Source organism: Oncorhynchus masou, chromosome 13 (genome assembly GCF_036934945.1).
Source record: "Oncorhynchus masou masou isolate Uvic2021 chromosome 13, UVic_Omas_1.1, whole genome shotgun sequence".
NCBI classification, from domain to species: Eukaryota; Metazoa; Chordata; class Actinopteri; order Salmoniformes; family Salmonidae; genus Oncorhynchus; species Oncorhynchus masou.
Genome location: NC_088224.1, coordinates 38574616 through 38594535, shown reverse-complemented (window position 1 = coordinate 38594535; position 19920 = coordinate 38574616). Strand labels below are relative to the sequence as shown.

The following is a 19920-nucleotide window of genomic DNA, read 5'->3' as shown; positions in this document are numbered from 1 at the left end:
TACCATTTCCCACGTTCATTTTCAGAAGAAAATAGCTTAGAAAGCTATTCATATTAGAATGTTCTACTTTTCTCGTTTAGGTCACAATGACCATGTATCTGTAGTCATCAGCCCAGGTTAGGTTAGGATGTAAAGGGGCCATATCATAGTGTACATTTTCTCCACATATTCTGCATTGAACCAATGAATCCAGACATTTTCATGTCTGTTCTGTGGGCGGAGCCGCGCTGTCCTGCCAGAACCGGGCCCAAGCCCACCTTCGTTCTATTCTGTTGGGCCGAGTTAAACTCAGAGCAGAGACACTCCCGCAAGGGGATCAAACGCACATAGATCCTTAGCCTCCTTTCGTCCCTCCACCTCCCATTCACCAGTCCCTCCTTCCCTCTCACCTTTTCCTAATTCACCAACAAACAGAAATTACTATCTCTGGCTGCCTTTATTCATTTGGTCCATCACTCGCTGTGGTATATCTTAGTTTTCCCTTTCTCACTAAGTTAGGCGTGAATTGTGTGGTCCCAGTTTGTCTCAACTATATATGCTACTTGGTACATTTCTTCAGTACCCATTTTCACCGGACCTTGTTGACAAGCTTTTGTGATTGGTCCTTTTCTCAAAGCGCAAACCTTTTTTGGGGGGAGGGGGAGGGGGGGGGGGGGGGGGGTGCTTTTCCAACCACTGCATTTAAGTCCGAAATTTAGAATCCCAAGTCTCTCTGAATGATATTTCCTCAATTGACCACCCCACCTCTATTTCCTTTCTCTCAATATTCAAAGTTTGTGAACAAATAGAACATTCAGTGCAGAATGTTAATACTGATAATACAGCTAATACTGATAATAAACTGATAATAAACCAATCTGTTCTAGCACATGTATGGACATGGGGAATTAGAGGCACCTAAAGCTGCCAACACCATTGTTTACAATTCACACAAAGTTTTTACATTAAGGTTTGCGGGTTAAATGCAGAAAATGGAAGTGCCAATTCCAAGTGATAATATAATTAAGCATAGGTGAAAAGTACTCAAATAAAGAAAATGAAGTTTACATGCAACCCTTAATGTTTACAGACTACACCTGCCCTTCAAATCGGATTTGCTTGCTACTTTATTCATAACTCTGTGGGATAGTTCAAAAGAGTCCGACTGGTACGAAACGTTTACACATTGATTTTGTTTACAAGATAATACTGCCTCTCATAAAGAAAGACAACCCACACTTGCCATTTTAGTGAGGTCTGCACAGTAGAGACCACAAACATTATCATTACTCTTACCATTCCATTAAATAACACTTTATTGACTGATGTTTACAATATATACATTTTCCAGCATCCTCATCATCTATTTTGTTTTTGTGTGCTAAGTTGAAGTTGTCGAGACAAACTTCAAATTGTCCTTTCACAAGTATAGCCATAATATAGGCCAGTACGTGCTAAGGTCTAGAACGTAGAAATATAGGAATATATAAAACCTCAACGTTTACATAAGCTGCTTACGAACGTGAATAGATTTGTATTGATAGCTTGAGAGAGATGTTTACATAAATACATACAAGTTACACGCCACACGCATTGCTTGAACAAGCAAAAGCAAAAATCACTTTTAAACGCCGTAAAAACGCCCGCACGAGTGTGTTTTCTGTACACGGAAGCACTAACAAAGGATTAGTTCATCGTATTCCAATTGAAACCTTGAGTAGAAGCTTTTTATATTTTTTAGACTTGCACGCCAGTGAAATTCAAAGAAGACACTTTCCCTCTTGGAAGAGGACCTCGATATTTGAACACCCGGCGGCGGGTCTTTAAAAAATAACACTTTGGCTCAGAAACGTTGAAAAATGAGGCCAAGAACCTACAGAAGGATGTTCAGCAACTCCCTCATATTTTCCCTTGTGTCCGGCCTCGTCCTTTCCGCCGTCACCATCACCACAGAGCGCCGCTCATCCAGCGGCACCACCCTGTTCCTCCTCACCGGCTTTGGTAACAAACCGATGCCGCCGCCCCCGGGGGGGGCGAAGGTGGCGCCTAAAGCGGCTGAGATGGAGGACGCTCACGACGGCGAGCCCAAAGAACCCGAAACGCTCCCCAAGCCCCTCCCCCAGATCAAGCTCCCTCAGAACATGACGGCAGCTGACGCCCTCAAGCCCCCTCTGGGTGCTGCCCAGGTGGCTCCGCCCCCCCGGCGCCTGGTGGATGTGGACGTGTGTCGGGCCTACTACGACGTCATGGGCCAGTTAGACAGCACTTTCAACTGCTCCAAGGGCACCTACATCTACTGCTGCGGCACCTGCCACTACCGCTACTGTTGTGATCACCAGCGTAGCCGCTTGGACCAGGAGTCGTGCAACAACTACAACTCGCCCGGTTGGCTCGACACACCGCAGACGAACCCCCCGCTGTCGGGGAACCGGGGTGACCCAGACTCGGAGCAGCTGCAGCAGCAGAGCAACAGCACGGCGTACGTGATCGGAGGGGTGATCTCCGTCACCCTGGTGGTGGCCGTGGGCATCAAGGTGGCCTTCCACAAGATGTCCCGACGACCCCGGAACAGAGACATCAACATGCCCAGGTGAGAAAGGAACGGAGAATTGTCTTTGAGCAAACGATCAGTAAACACTGTCTGAATAAATGGCCGTGTGGGTGTATGTGGGTCTGTCAGTGGGTTTTAGTCTTTTTTTAAATCCATTGAGGCCACAAGCCACAGGGGTGATGAAACTGAACCACGATCAATGAACAAGTAGCACATTTACGTTGGTGGCCAGCTAAGTCGAATGCTCTACTTTTGAACGGAAAGTAGTTTGTTCTACTCTCCCACCCTTGTCCATGATTTTTTTCCGCTCCCCTCCTCTTCTCTCCTCATTCTCCCAGAGCCCTGGTGGACATCCTACGCAGCCAGGCCAGCCCAGTCCAACAGGGTGAGAGGAACGACAGCAGCGTCCTGACAAACGCCACCGTAGGAGACGGCCTCGGTCGTCCCCCCAAGAGCCTCTACACCCCGGTGCTCCAGAGCAAAGACAACCGCAGTGAGTGACGCAACAGAACGCATTTGGACAACACTGTCATAGCAATGTTAGTGTCTTGACACTAACGCTGTTATTACATTGTAATAACACAGTAACAGCCTGTTTTCAGATGTACACGAACCCTTACAGTGATGATCGCGGACAGCGGAGGTGGACGCAGTAGCCTGGTAACGCTGACTGTATGGAGTCGCGCTCAACAATGCTTGCACTCTAAACACGCTCACGTAACCCCACCGCACACACTCCACCACACACACGCAAACAATGCTCATGATTCACGCGTACACGCACGAGTGGCTGTACCGTCAGTGTTCGCTGTGCTCTCTTGCAGTTGGCAACTTGCACCACAATTTTATCCAGGTGTCTGGTTCCAGTCCCAAACGCTCGGCTGCTAAGGGTAAGCCTAACTAGCTGACACAGGCGGCGGGGTGTGTGAGTAGGCCTCGTGACACGTCTGTCTGGTGTTATACATGTCCCATCGGGTGTTTCCCCCCCTCAGCACAGTCTCTGTTTCCTTAACCCTGTCGCTGTTTCAATGCTCCCACTCACTCTGTGTGTGTGCGTCTCCCTCGTAAGTGTCTCAGTATGCGCTACATACTGTATCCGTTTGTGTTGTAAGTGTGCTTACTTACACTATGAGCCTTGGCTTGAGTGAAGTCAGTGACCTGAAGCCTGCACATGTTACTCCACAGTGGTCAATGTCTCCCGTGTGTTCCCTCAGTGGTTATAAAGATATTCTTGGCTGTTATTGCCCATTATTGTACATGGTCAATGGCCAAAGTGTCAGACAATCATCTTGGCTTGTTTTATATGTTACCTCATACGAGTCGCCTTAGAATGACTTGAAAATGTACAAATTACAAATTGCAGCAATTCTCTAAGACTAGTAACTTGTAAGGAATTGGCACGTTTCGTCAATGTATATGTACCTTTAAGTTAATTTTAAATACATGTTGGCCCGTTATAAATGTAGCTACCCACCATATAGGTGTTAGGTCCTTATAAATATATATATGTGTGTATATCAGGTCCTTATAAACATACTCATTCTAAATGTATCCCTGTGTGTTAGGGCCCTGATTAATGCTCCCGTGTGTGTCGGGTCTTTGAAAATGTCTTCCTCTTCCTCCTCCAGAGCGCGTGCCCCGCATGAACAACGCTCAGCTGGCCTCCACGGGGACCCTCCTCACCGGCAAGCACAGCAGCTCCGGCCTGCACCCGCAACCCCCTTTCTCGCACTCCTTCCACAACCTGGCCCAGCTTCCCCCCTCCTACGAGGCGGCCATGAAACCTGAGATCAGCCACTACAGCTCCCTGAAGAGGCTCGGTGAGGAGGGGGGCAGTGAGGGAGGGGCTGGAGTGAGGTCTGGGTGGCAGCCTCTGCTGGGGGGGGGTGGGTTGTTAGAGAGAGAGCTCCAGAGATATGTGTGTGGAAGAAGCAATGACAGGCGAGATGCAGCCGGCCGACGGTGTGTGTCAGACTTATTCCCTTTTGTTGTGCCTTTAATGTAGGCTGTTAGTCTCTAGAATGGGAGTTGATAAAGGCTTGTTCGTTCAGAGTAGGTGCCCCAGAAAACTATGTAATAGGGAGGATGTATAGGTGGATTGTAGAATACACAGAGAGAGAGAGAGAGAGAGAGAGAGGAACCAACGGTTGGCTAATGGTCACATTTCAGTTTGCTTTCAGGGAGCTCAGTCCAGGGAAAGTCTTTAAAGATGAAAGACTTCTTAGGACGAGAAATGTTGGAACACTTTGTTTCACCCGATAATGAATGAATTTCACTAACTGTTATTTCTACATTTGTTTCTTTCATCATCTGTCTTTAAAAACTCACCCCCCCCCCCCCAAAAAAAAAAAAAAAAAAAACAGAGAAGGATTTTGAGGACTACTCTGGCTACTACTCATCGAAGCGACGACCTAACAACGCCCCTCTGTCGTTCCACTCCTCCCAGCACCACCTCCACTGGGGTGGTGACTACACTCTCGGAGCCAGGGGTACCCTCCCCCTCCACTCCTCCCGGACACATATCCACGTGCCCACATCCACCCCCAACCCCTACCCTCTACCAGCCCAGTCGTCGGGGTACCAGGCTGCCTTCGACAAGGCCCCGCGGAGGGTCATGTCCCAGGACCAGCTCCTAGCGCTTGGCGAGGGCAACACCCTCTCCAGACTCTCCAAGAACCAGCAGCACCAGTACTACAAGGCCATGACCACCAGCAAGAGCTCCACCTCACAGACGCTTCGCAAGTCCCACGAGAGACTCCTAGTGTCGCCCGACCGTCTGGAGGAGAGGATGGTGGGCATGGGCATGCCAGGGGTAGGCGGTATGGTGGGTATGAGCGGGATGGGGGAATTTGGGGGGATGGGGGTCCCGACAATGGGATGCCTCAGCCACAAGGCCCAATCACAGCAGAACATCTGCGTCACACCCTCGCTGGACCGCCATCACATGATCAAGATGAACTCCCACCCCACATCGGGCCACGAGCTGGAGATGAGTGTGGCGGGCCACCCGGTAGGAAGCTGGGGGGACCCTCATGGGCACGGACCAGGGGCCGGGGTAGGGCAAGGGAGCGGGGCGGGGACCATCGGGGGCCACAACGTGCGGAGGATGGCATTCGCCGCCAAGAGGCAGAACACCATCGAACAGCTCCAATATATCCCCGGTGGAGGAGGAGGGGGCCAGACATTGAGGACGGCTAGTAAGAACGAGGTGACCGTGTGAGAGAGTAAAGCCAACAGTGAAGGAGAGATGAAAGTCGTGTTGAGAATGTTCAAGCTGAACGTATTCACGCAGAAAGGAAAGGGAGAGGAAGAGAAGGTCAACTGGGGCATGATGGAAAGATAGATGAATAGAAGAAGAAACAAGAGAGGCAAGGGCAAGCTGATGAGAGGGAGAGCGAGAGAGAGAAGGATATGACGGGGATACTACGTCCCAACAAGAATGAAAGATGTGAGAGAAGAGTGGATGCCATTGTTACCTGTTGCCAGGAAACACAGAAAAGGGCAATGATAGAAAGAAACCTTTGAGAAAATGTAATTATTAGAGGGAATTTTGAATGAAGCCTATTGATTTGATTCATGTTATTGTGAGTCTTGGGAAAGAGAATATTCAACCATATTGTTGAGGAGGGAGAAAGAAAAAGGGCCATGTATAGAGCAAAAAAGGAACAATTTCACAAAGTTTTTCGTGCTATTGAAACATTATCTGAGCACATGATGACTTTTACTAGTGGATTAAATGGTTATTGGGTTTCTTGTTGCTCTGACAGAGAGAACGAAACTGTCTTTGAATCTGAACAGACACTGAGATGGAATGCAGAACAATGTTATGGTGGTTTAACTTTTGTAAAAAAAAAAAAATACAAGACTGTAAATTGTTGTTTTTCGTAAAGGAATAAAGCCCTGTTAGACAGTATGTGTATTCTGGGGGGGGTATCACACAGCTATAGCCTGATGACTTGATGGCTGACAATGAGTGGACATTTGAGTTGCCCAGTGTCACTGTCCTAATTTTTGATTGGACGACTTGAAAATAGACACATTTGGAGTACTGTTGCTAGCTACCACAATCTCACACTACAGCCATAACTTAGTCTGCAGACGTCTTGTATAAGGTCATGTAAGGGTTGAAACCTCTTGATTATGGCTGGATTTCTTCAGTTATTATTAGCATGATTTGACACAAATATAACTTTGCTGCATGACCTTTGCACCCTGATTGGCTGGCTGGTCGACTTGATGGCTGTCATTCCCATAGAGACCCAAGTCTCAAATGAGGTCAGTTTCCAAACTGTGGAGCGCTGATTCCAGTTATGTTTATAGTCACACAGAAATGCTTTGACACTGTTATTCGATACACAATGTCAGTCACGTTTTTAAGGAGTTAAAGACCACCTGAAAGGGAAACAAAATAAACAAAATTCTTGACCACATGAGAATGAAAGCTCAGTGAAGATGTGTTAATTTTGAGGGACACTGCCATGCAGAGGATTTACCTCGTGGCTAATGCAAGGGCTTTGTTTAGCCATACCTGCCCATGGGTCTGTCCCTTAAAACAATCTCCAAAACCAGTCAAGCTCCTGCTCCATTGATAATCCTTTCTGAGCTGTTTACCAGGATCGTGAGGTAAAACATTGATTTGTTAGTAGTTAATATACCAATCACTACTTCGACTTCGCTGAATTCCACATGACTGTTTCTGAAACTCAAGCCGTTCACAATATTTGGAGGAATGGAGGGAAAGGGAGAACAGAAGACAATGGACACAACACCAAGGGCTATTCTGAAAACTCTTTATGTGTGTCTGTGGTCTGTACTATGTTGGCTTTTTCTGTGTCAGTATTGGAGAAAGTTTGTGCAACACTGCAGAAATGACTGACACATTTTGTAAGTGTGAAGAAAACCGAGTCAATGCTGCAAAGCTACTTTGTGCCCTCGTGAGGTTGACATTGAGTGTGACAAAAAGCCATCATACTATTGTCTTTTTTACATTGTGGGGGTGGACCTAATGTCGTATTTTGTACATTTACAAAAGTTTATTTTTTTGTGGGTTTGACAGATTATAAAATGGAAGATGTGGTCATTTTTGGCCAATTTTGAAAGGGTTGAACTCTCAACTTTGACTGAAGGGATAATGAGACCATCGTATTTACAAAATCTTTGTATAGTATTTTGGCTCGCCCCTTTAACTGTGACTGGATAAAGACAAAAATGTATTACTTTCAGCCAGACAATGTTTTTAAAGCTCTATGTTATGTGTTTATGGTCATGGTTATGATTATGATTACTATAGATTTACTCTTTGATTATTATTATCATCATCATCATGATTATTAGTTCCCCTATTATTATTATTTATTCTCTGTGAAGCTCAATGTTTCCTGGATTTTGAATATTCATCTTTCTAGTGGATTTTAACCTTTTTGTATTCTTGATTTTAAAAAAATTAAAAAAGCAGATGCAATCAAAGTGAAAAGACAAACCGCATGAAGATGTCAAAGCCAGTGTTTGCGATGTCATAGTGCTGACTTATGATGTCATGGCGTGTATGTGTAATGTACATGCGTCTGTATTTGTGTGCCCGGGTGGGTATTTTAATTTATTTTCAGGAATGCTGAGTCTCACATTTGATCTGACTTGGGATATGGCAAGTAAAGACAATTGTGTTTCTCAGAGAATCCACAAACTATTTCAAACCCAAAGCTATGATATTATTATTCATATTGGCTTTTTGGATTCAAAAGCCTAGTATCAGAAAGGACATCAATTAAAGCTGTCCTTGTAAAGTGACATTCACCAAAGCAAATGTAACTACATCTACTTTTCTCACATTTCAAGGTGTAGAGCAAAAGCTATACAATTCCATTGTTTACATTTTTTTTGTGAAAATTTGTGCATTTCGTTATAAGATTACATTTGTGTGACCGGAATCTCACTCTTTTCAAGAACTTTACTATTTATTGTAAAGAATGAGGATTCTGCTAGAATAGTTTGGAGAATGTATTGTGACTTGCCTTGTTGTCTAACATGATTATATATCACCAATTATAGGACTAGAATGGTCCAATGATTTTTACAGTCAGAACTTCAGATTCCATAATTGGAATCTTGTTAAACTTAAACGAAGAGAGGCAAAATATATTTATGTCACAGGAAGATTCAGTTATTTTAAATGTATGTTTTTATTGTACTTTTGGAGGTATACTGATGTTGTGATTATGTTTTTTGTTGAGTACGCCCTCATTAATCTGTGTGCCTGTAAATGTACTGTTGATTAATGTGTGTGTGTGTGTGTGCCTGCATGCGTGTGTGTGTGGTCTGAGGAAATGATTCCAGGTGTGTGTGGGTGGAGGTAAGAGGGAGGTTGTGGTATAAAATGGTTGTTTTGGTGTGTGGCTCGAGGGGTGACATTTAGTGCCGTGAGGTTTTCCAGATAGAAGGAAGTGGAAGTAAACATGAGATAGCTTTATTGGCCCCTAATTGTATTGCGGGACAATGAGGCAGGGGTGTACTGTATTACCTCAGAAAAATGTATAGGGATTAATCTAATAGATAAACCCCATGTCTGTTTCCAAGGCTAGCAAGTGAAGATCTCACAAGCGTGCAACCCTTATTTTGGTTATTGGTGAATTCTCGCATTTGTAGAATCATACTGTTCAATTGATAATAACAATAAAAAATCCCAACAATTACACATTTTTTTCTTTCACTGGGTTATTGGTGTTCATCAGATCAACACAAATTATGATTGTGATTATTCTATGTAAATCACTTTGGCTTATTGTTTTATGGGTGGACTGACTGATCAATTATGGATAGGAAACTGTCATTCACTTGTTCAGAATTTAGGTCAGAAATCACGTGAGAGAATGCATTTTCAACATAATTTTTATTAATTTTATGTATCTTGTTTTTTAAATAATACAATTTATCAGATGAATTGAGCAGCCAACAATTGACTTACCCCATCATAACCAAAAATACAAATGTTGTACTCTGTGGTTTATATCAATGCCTTTTTTAAAAACAAGCATGTATTGCTTAAAAATATGTTGATTTCATGGGCTGTAAAGGTTTGCATCCATATCTCCATGAATTTGACAGTGGTTACACTTCTCCAGCCCAATCCCTCAGCATTATAGCAAATCAAGTGGCGGGGCTGCCATTTGCATGAAAAATGTATTGTGCTTTTGAACTCACTTAGGTAATACCTTTGATGATACAGTGGTAGCAATACATGGTTATAACATCTACAGAAAATACAGAAATGCCAATGGTGGAGGTGTTGCCGTTTATATCAAGAACCGCATTCCTGTAAAGCTTAGAGATGATCTCATGTTAAATACCTTTTAAGTAATATGGCTACAGGTTCCTCTGCCTCACCTAAAGCCTTTTCTTGTGGGAAGCTGTTTTTCTTGTGGGAAGCTGCTATAGACTACCAAGTGCTAACAGTCAGTATCTGGATAATGTGTGAAATGCTTGATAATGTATGTGATATCAACAGAGAGGTATATTTTCTGGGTGATTTAAATATTGATGGGCTTTCATCAAGCTGCCCACTCAAGAAAAAGCTTCAAACTGTAACTAGTGCCTGCAACCTGGCTCAGGTTATCAGTCAACCTACCAGCATAGTTAAAAACGCACAGGAATGATATCATCAACATGTATTAGTCAAATCTTTACTAATGCTGCAGAAATTTTCTTTGAAGCAGTATCCAAATCCATCGGCTGTAGTGATCACAATATACTAGCCATATCTAGGAAAAGTTCCAAAGTCTGTGCCAAATATAGTGGTCATACAAGAATTATGTTTTGTAGTGATTTCTATGTTGTTGATGTAAAGAATATTTTTTGGCCTGTGGTGTGTAATGAGGTGCAACCAGACGCTGCACTTGACACATTAATGAAATTGCTTATTCCAGTTACTAATAAGCATGCACCCATGAAGAAAATGTCTGCAAAAATGGTTAAATCCCCGTGGATTGATGAGGAGGCAAAAGGAATGGCAAATAAGTTTGGCTGCACAACCGATTGGCAAACGTACTGCAAATTGAGAAATCATGCGACTAAACTGAATAAAAAGAAGAAGAAACTATACAATGGAACAAAGAGAAATTACATGAAGAATGATAGTAAGAAGCTTTGGAACACCTTAAATGAAATTTGGTGCAAAAGGGTCGACTCAGCTCCGTCATTCATTGAATCAGATGGCTCATTCATCACAAAACCCACTGATATCGGCAATTACTTTAATGATTTTTTCATTGGCAAGATTAGCAAATTTAGACACTAAACATCCAAGCATAACTGATCAAATTATGAAAGACAAGCATTGTGATTTTGAATTCTGTAAAGTGAGAGTGGATGAGGTGAAAAAAATTATTGTTGTCTATCAATAATGACAAGCCACTGAGGGCTGACAACTTGGATGGAAAATGACTGAGGATAACAGTGGACGATATTGCCACTCCTATTTGCCATATCTTCAATCAAAGCCTACTAGAAAGTGTGTGCCCTCAAGCCTGGAGGGAAGCAAAAGTAATTTCACCACCTAAGAATAGCAAAGCACCCTTTACTGGCTAAATTGGTCAACCAATCAGCCTGTTACCAACACTTAGTAAACTTTTGGCAAAAATTGTGCTTGACCAGATTCAATGCTATTTTACTGTAAACAAATTAACCAGAGACTTTCAGCACGCTTATAAGGAAGGACATTCAACAAGCATGGCACTTACACAAATGACTGATGGTTGGCTGAGAGAAATTGATGCTAAAAAGATTGTGGGAGCTTTTATGTTAGACTTCAGTGTGGCTTTTGACATTATCGATCGTAGTCTGCTGATGGAAAAACCTATATGTTATGCAGTGGTGTAAAGTACTTAAGTAAAAATACTTTAATGTACTACTTAAGTAGTTGTTTGTGGTATCTGTACTTTACTATTTATATTTTTGACAGCTTTTACTTTTACTTCACTACATTCCTAAAGGAAATAATGTACTTTTTTCTCCATACATTTTCTCTGACACCCAAAAGTACTCGTTACATTTAGACAGGAAAATTGTCAAATTCACACACTTATCAAGAGAGCATCCCTGGTCATCCCTACTGCCGCTGATCTGGCGGACTCAGATCAGTGCATTACAGTGCATTTGAAAAGTATTCAGACCCCTTGACTTTTTACACATTTTGTTATGCTACAGCCTTATCCTAAAATGGATTAAATAGTATTTTTCCCTAATCAATCTATACACAATAACCCATAATGTCAAAGAAAAACAGGTTTTTATACATTTTTGCAAATGTATAAAACATGTAAAACTATCAAAATATCACATTTACACAAGTATTCAGACCCTTTGCTCAGTACTTTGTTGAAGCACCTTTGGCAGCGATTACAACCTCAAGTCTCCTTGGATGTGAAGCTACAAAATTGGCACACCTGTATTTGGGGAGTTTCTCCCATTCTTCTCTGTAGATCCTCTCAAGCTCTGTCAGGTTGGATGGGGAGCGTTGCAGCACAGCTATTGTCAGGTATCTCCAGAGATGCTTGATCGACTTCAAGTCTGTGCTCTGGCTGGGCCACTCAAGCACATTCAGAGACTTATCCCGAAGTCCCTCCTGCGTTGTCTTGGCTGTGTGCTTGGGGTCGTTGTCCTGTTGTAAGGTGAATCTTCACCCCAGTCTGAGCTCCTGAGCACTCTGGAGCAGGTTTTCAACAAGGATCTCTCTGTACACTGCTCTGTTTATCTTTCCCCTCGATCCTGACTAGTCTCCCTGCCTCTGAAAAACATCCCCACAGCAGGATGCTGCCACCACCATGCTTCACCATAGGGATGGTGCCAGGTTTCCTCCAGATGTGACGCTTGCCATTCAGGACAATCTTGGTTTCATCAGACCAGAGAATCTTGTTTCTCATGTTTTTAGAGTCTTTAGGTGCCTTTTGGCCAACTGCAAGTGGGCTTTCATGTGCCTTTTATTGACAAGTGGCTTCCGTCTGGCCACTACCATAAAGGCCTGATTGCTGGATTGCTGCCGAGATGGTTGTCCTTCTGGACGGATCTCCACAGAGGAACTCTGGACCTATGTCAGAGTGAGCATCAGGTTCTTGGTCACCTCCCTGACCAAGGCCCTTCTCAGTTTGTGCAGGTGGCCAGCACTAGGAAATGTTTTGGTGGTTTTAAACTTCTTCAATTTAAGAATGATGGAGACAACTATTCTTCGGGACCTTCAATGCTGCAGACATTTTTTTTACCCTTCCAGAGATCTGTGCCTCGACACAATCCTGTCTTGGAACTCTACGTACAATTCCTTCAACTTCATGTCACCTGTTGGATCTTAAATAGACAGGTGTGTACCTTTCAAAATCATGTCCAATCAATTGAATTTACCACTGGTGGACTCTAATCTAGTTGTAGAAACATCTCAAGGATGATCAATGGAAACAGGATGCACCTGAGTTCAATTTCAGGGTGTGAATACTTATGTAAATAAGGATTTTTGTAAAAAAAAAAAGCTAAAAAACTGTTTTCGCTTTGTCATTATAGGATATTGTGTGTAGATTGATGAGAAAAATATTTTATTTAATCCATTTTAGGATATTGCTGTAACGTAACAAAAAAATAAAGTCAAGTGGTTTGAATACTTTCCAAAGGCACCGTATGTGTTGGAGTGTGACTACTTAAAAAAAAAAAAAAACATGTGCCGTCTGCGTTGTATAATATCAGGATTTTGAAATTATTTATACTTTTACTTTTGATACTTGAGTATATTTAAAACCAAAATCTTTTAGACTTTTACTCAAGTTTGACGTTTGAGTACTTTTTCCACCACTGTGTTTTAGCTACTTTTCAGATGCATGTTATACTTCAATTTCACTGTTTTTCCCTTGTCCCTGACCCAGACTTTTGAAATTTTACTGTTTTTCCTTTGTCCCTGACCCAGACTTTTGAGATTTCACTGTTTTTCCCTTGTCCCTGACCCAGACTTTTGAGATTTCACTCTTTTTCCCTTGTCCCTGACCCAGACTTTTGAGATTTTACTGTTTTTCCCTTGTCCCTGACCCAGATTTTTGAGATTTTACTGTTTTTCCCTTGTCCCTGACCCAGACTTTTGAGATTTTACTGTTTTTCCCTTGTCCCTGACCCAGACTTTTGAGATTTTACTGTTTTTCTATGAGAAACACATTATATAGTGTTATCTACTAGAGAAAGAGTCCATTAAATAAAATCCATATCAATATTTATTGTGAGTATGCCCTTTATATTGTTTTTTTTACACAAAATAGACCTGTCCTTTGTTAGTGGTGTCATTTCTACCGCTGAGGACAAATTCCTCATTAATAACGTTTTTTTCAAGAGAATGTTAACTTAAATACTATGGAAACGTATTGTGACACTGAAGCACATGGCTGTAGTGGACAGTTGTTCCAGATGTGATGTCCAGGTTGAAGGAAAATGTGGGTAAATATTGCTTGGGTGTCAAGCATAGGTGTAATAGGTGGCAGGGAAGTCAGGCGCAGGAGAGTCAAACTGAGTGTAAAATGGAGTCTTTTAATAAAGTTCCAAGAGTATGCTCCATAACAATAAATGTACAAACAAACCAAACATGGGTACGAGGACCCGACCCGCACCTATACAACAATCACACTATACTGACAATAAAACAATCTCTGACAAAGACATGAGGGGAAACAGAGGGTTAAATACACAACAGGTAATGAATGGGATTGAAAACAGGTGTGTGGGAAGACAAGACAAAACCAATGGAAAATGAAAAAAGGATCAATGATGGCTAGAAGACCGGTGACGTCGAACGCCAAGCACCGCCCGAACAAGGAGAGGCAACGACTTCGGTAGAAGTCGTGACATTGTGTAGAAAATATTTTTATTGTCAGTCATTTTCAAACAGGCTATAATTTCTTTAATTTGTTGTATCATTTTTTTTTTGACTGTTTTATGCATTTAGTGTAAACTACACGCTAGCTGTAATACTAGCCAAAGCATGCTAAGCAGCCTGTCACTTTTCTCCAAAAACTGTAGAAGTGTAATTTCCATCACAAACTTAACTGTGGTTGAAATGACAGAACGTGGTGAAAATGACAAAATTCATTATCCCATTAGCTTTCTTTTTTAAATATTTTTTTTAAAACTTGAGGCAAAAGGAAAAAATTGAGTAGAGAAGTGAAATCTATCTCTGAGCTTACAAAGTGAGAACAAAGAAGCAAGAGATGGCAATGAAAATGCAACCAACGGAATAGAAGACAGACTTTAAATAGAACAGTTGCAATGGAGACCAACATATCAGGAAACACACCACCTCAGTCACCAGATGACTTGCAGCCAGAACATGAGGCCAACATACCTGCTCCTAACTTACCTGCCCCTGATACAGGCCAACATACCTGCTCCTAACTTACCTGCCGCTGATACATGCCAACATACCTGCTCCTAACTTACCTGCCGCTGATACATGCCAACATACCTGCTCCTAACTTACCTGCCGCTGATACATGCCAACATACCTGCTCCTAACTTACCTGCCCCTGATGCACTGTATGATACCCCTTCCTCGTTGTCTGCAACAGGAATGAGAAGTTGAATACTTGCTGGAAGGGAAAAGTTGGATGAGGTCACTCAAAAACATACAGAGATCTTTGCATGACAAATGTCAAACTTGATAATGCTTTACGGAAATCTAAACAATACCAAAACAAAGTGTGATCGACTGATGAAGAAAATGGAGAGACAAGATTCCCCAAAAACAAAACAGCAAATGAAGGGAAAGCCAAAGAACTTTAAAAGCATTTTATTGTTTCAAAATGCCATCATTGCAGAGCTAAAGAAAAAGTATAAAAAAATGCACAGTGCTAAGGACAAACAACTGGCTTCAAAAATGCTCAGAGGCAACATCCTGAGAAAGTGTGGCCTGGTCAAAGCTACAAACAGATCATTTGGATTTTCAGCAAATGAAAACAGGCCAACAAGTCCTCAATACTCCAGGAAAAAGCAGCGTAGCAGAATTAGCACAGCCACAGAAGAGAACATCACTAGATTCTGTGAACGTGATTTCAACAGTAGAGCAACAACAGGGGAAAAGGGCACACTAAACGAGGAACAAGAAGAGAAAGCAGAAGCGCTTCTTGAATGGCAGTATCACAAAATGAACAGAAAATGAGCTGCAGCAACATTGAGAACCTTTTGCTTCTGTTCCTTTCCACATCACTGCAGCTGTTTCAGCCCAAAAGACCGTGACTCTGGTTGGAATAAAAGAGGCAGACCACGATGGAAAATCCAACACATCTCACAACGCCTTCCAGCCCATTGAAGATCTAAGTGAAGCATTGATCAGAAAGTGGTGTGTGGTGGAATATGATCAGGACGTTTACCCTGGCATCGTGCAAGTCGTTCACGCAGAGAGTGGTGCTCTTGTGATAAACCAAGAGACGCGTTGGCCCCAATCGTTTTTTTTGGCCGATGAGAGACGACATTATATGGTACAGACCACAGCATGTGCTTGGATTTCTCTCTGAGCCCCATCCAGTGACCAAAAGGCACATGGAGCTGGATGCCTTGGTCTGGCAGGAACTTAGCTCTCTTTCTAAGCCTTAGGTACCCTTGGAAACTCACTATACAATGCACACAAAGCAGGACATATAGGTACTGTTTATGTAAATATATGTAAATCATACATTAAATACAATATGTACAGCTATCAGCTTTAACTCTTCCCTCAATATATACAGTTGAAGACAGAAGTTTACATACACTTAGGTTGGAGTCATTAAAACTTGTTTTTCAACCACTCCACACATTTCTTGTTAACAAACTATAGTTTTGGCAAGTCAGTTAGGGCATCTACTTGTGCGTGACACAAGTTATTTTTCCAACAATAGTTTACAGACAGATTATTTCACGTATAATTCACTGTTTTAAAATTCCAGTGGGTCAGGAGTTTACATACGCTAAGATGATAGCTTGGAAAATTCCAGAAAATGATGTCACAGCTTTAGAAGCTTCTGATAGGCTAATTGACATAATTGGAGTCAATTGGAGGTGTACCTGTGGATGTATTTCAAGGCCTACCTTCAAACTCAGTGCTTGACATTATGGGAAAATCAAAGCAATCAGCCAAGACCTCAGAAAATAAATGTAGACCTCCACAAGTCTGGTTCATCCTTGGGAGAAATTTCCAAATGCCTGAAGGTACCTATTTCATCTTTACAAACAATAGTATGCTAGTATAAACACCATGGGACCACACAGCGGTCATACCTCTCAGGAAGGAGACGTGTTCTGTCTCCTAGAGATGAATGTTCTTTGGTGTGAAATGTGTAAAATCAATCCCAGAACAATAACAAAGGACCTTATGAAGATGCTGGAGGAAACAGGTACAAAAGTATTGAGTCCTATATCGACATAACCTGAAAGGCCGCTCAGCAAGGAAGAAGCCACTGCTCCAAAACAAAAAATCCAGACTACGGTTTGCAACTGCACATGGGGACAAAGATTGTATGTTTTGGAGAAATGTCCTCTGCTCTGATGAAACAAAAATAGAACTGTTTGGCCATAATGGCCATTGTTATGTTTGGAAGAAAAAGCGGGAGGCTTGCAAGCCCGAAGAACATCAACCAAACCGTGAAGCACGGGGGTGGCAGCATCTTGTTGTGGGGGTGCATTGCTGCAGGAGGGACTGGTGCACTTCACAAAATAGATGGCATCATGAGGAAAGAAAAGTATGTGGATATATTGAAGCAACATCTCAAGACATCAGTCAGGAAGTTAAAGCTTGATCGCAAATGGGTCTTCCAAATGGACAATGACCCCAAGCATACTTCCAAAGTTGTGGCAAAATGGCTTAAGGACAACAAAGTCAAGGTATTGGAGTGGCCATCACAAAGCCCTGACCTTAATCCCATAGAAAATTTGTGGGCAGAACTGAAAAGGCGTGTGCGAGCAAGGAGGCCTACAAACCTGACTCAGTTACACCAGCTCTGTCAAGAGGAATGGTTCAAAATTCACCCAACTTATTGTGGGAAGCTTGTGGATTGCTACCCAAAACGTTTGACCCAAGTTAAACAATTTAACGGCAACGCTACCAAATACTAATTGAGTGTAGACTTCAGACCCACTGGGAATGTGATGAAAGAAATTAAAGCTGTAATAAATCATTCTTTATACTATTATTCTGACATTTCACATTCTTAAAATAACGTGGTGATCCTAAGTGACCTAAAACAGGGAATTTTTACTTGGATTAAATGTCAGGAATTGTGAAAAACTGAGTTTAAATGTATTTGGCTAAGGTGTATGTAAACTTCAACTGTAGGTGCTAGAAGTTATAGTTGTTTCATCTACAGTAAGTGTAGTCAATGACAAAACTTTGTTCTCGGGTTGAAAGGGTGCTTGTTCCAGTGTTTTGGAATCTTACTTTGTCTTATATTAATTAAATGTTTAACAATGGTTGTTGTTCAAAATGTTTGCAATAAAGTATTGTTCTCAGAATTGTTTTTTACATAAATGTCCTTTCCACCCCAACTTTTCATTTCCCCCCCACCTTGTCATTTCCATCACAACCCATATTTCTGAGGTAAATTAGTATATTATGTATAATTTATATTGATTGATTTGTTTTAGATAGGGAAATCATATGGTTGTTATCATAATCTCACAAAAAGGTTGGGTGGGAATATCTTATTTTCCATGATAAATAAATGTTTTTTCAGCTGTCACCAAGGCAGGTTTATACATTCAGGTGTCATGTTGAATTACTAATATTAGGAAAACCTTAAAAACATATTAAATTCAAGTTAATATACAAATACAATGCCTTTCCCACATGGCGTTTTTCCTATTTTGTTGCATTACAACCTGTAATTTAAATTGATTTTTATTTAGATTTCATGTAACGGATATACACAAAATAGTCAAAATTGGTGAAGTGAAATGAAAAAAATTACTTGTTTCAAAAAAATTCTTAAACATAAATACCTGAAAAGTGGTGCGTGCATATGTATTCACCCCCTTTGCTATGAAGCCCCTAAATAAGATCTGGTGCAACCAATTAACTTCAGAAATCACATTATTAGTTAAATAAAGTCCACCTGTGTACAATCTAAGTGTCACATGAACTGACCAGGGTTGGGTTATAAAAAAATATCAGAAACTTTGAACATCCCACTGAGCACCTTTAAAACCATTATTAAAAAATGTAAAGAATATGGCACCAGAAACAAACCTGCCAAGAGAGTGCCACCCACCAAAACTCACGGACAAGGCAAGGAGCTGACCTGAAGGAGCTGCAAAGCTCCACATCGGAGATTGGAGTATCTTTCCATAGGACTACTTTAAGCCGTACACTCCACAGTGCTGGGCTTTACGGAAGAGTAGCCAGACAAAAAGCCATTGCTTAAAGAAAAAAATAAGCAAACATGTTTGGTGTTCACCAAAAGGCATGTGGCAGACTTCCAAATTATATGGACGAAGGTACTCTGGTCAGATGAGACTAAAGTTGAGCTTTTTGGCCATCAAGGAAAATGCTATGCCTGGTGCAAACCCAACACCTCAACACCATCCCCACAGTGAAGCATGGTGGTGGCAGCATCATGCTGTGTGGATGTTTTTCATCGGCAGGGACTTGAACTGGTCAGAATTGAAGGAATGATGTATGGCGCTAAATACTGGGAAATTCTTGAGGGAAACCTGTTTCAGTCTTCCAGAGATTTGAGACTGGGACAGATGTTCACCTTCCAGCAGGACAATGACCCTAAGCATACTGCTAAAGCAACACTCAAGTGGTTTAAGGGGAAACATTTAAATGTCTTGGAATGGCCTAGTCAAAGCCCAGACCTCAATCCAATAGAGAATATGTGGCATGACTTAGATTGCTGTACACCAGCGGAACCTATCCAATTTAAAGGAGCTGGAGCAATTTTGCCTTGAAGAATGGGGAAAAAATCGCAGTGGCTAGATGTGCCAAGCTTATAGAGACATGCCCCAAGAGACTTGCAGCTGTAATTGCTGCGAAGGTTGGATCTACAAAGTATTGATTTTGGGGGGTGAATAGTTGTGCACGCTGAAGTTTTCAGTTTTTTTGTCTTATTGCTTGTTTGTTTCCCCAATAAAAATGATTTAGCATCTTCAAAGTGGTGGGCATGTTGTGTAAATCAAACGATTCAAACACCCCAAAAATCAATTTTAATTCCAGGTTGTAAGGCAACAAAATAGGAAAAATGCCAAGGGGGGTGAATACTTTTGCAAGCCACTGTATATAAGACATGTGTTATAGATACAGCGGTTATCAGATATTGTTTCTAGACAAATCAAAGACAATCAAAATACTTGCAAAATGGTGTTTGAATAATTTTTTATTTCTGAAATATGCATGACCAAAGTGC

General features: G+C 41.8%; 1 protein-coding gene across 1 annotated transcript; it reads left to right on the top strand.

Annotated features, from left to right (window-relative positions):
- The first annotated feature begins 680 nt into the window (after positions 1 to 680).
- Positions 681 to 9274, top strand: LOC135552273 (protein shisa-7-like). Its single transcript, XM_064983795.1, has 4 exons — positions 681 to 2569; positions 2869 to 3023; positions 4159 to 4350; positions 4894 to 9274. The coding sequence occupies exons 1-4, from the start codon at positions 1839 to 1841 to the stop codon at positions 5748 to 5750; spliced, it is 1935 nt and encodes a 644-aa protein (XP_064839867.1). The 5' UTR covers positions 681 to 1838; the 3' UTR covers positions 5751 to 9274.
- The last annotated feature ends 10646 nt before the right edge of the window (positions 9275 to 19920 follow it).

What these genes read in the sequence shown, in the direction of transcription:
- LOC135552273 (XM_064983795.1), top strand. Translation starts at nt 1,839, where the DNA reads ATGAGGCCAAGAACCTACAGAAGGATGTTCAGCAACTCCCTCATATTT. An exon ending in AGAGACATCAACATGCCCAG is followed by an intron (nt 2,570 to 2,868) that starts GTGAGAAAGGAA and finishes TCATTCTCCCAG; the next exon opens with AGCCCTGGTGGACATCCTAC. An exon ending in CAGCTCCCTGAAGAGGCTCG is followed by an intron (nt 4,351 to 4,893) that starts GTGAGGAGGGGG and finishes AAAAAAAAACAG; the next exon opens with AGAAGGATTTTGAGGACTAC.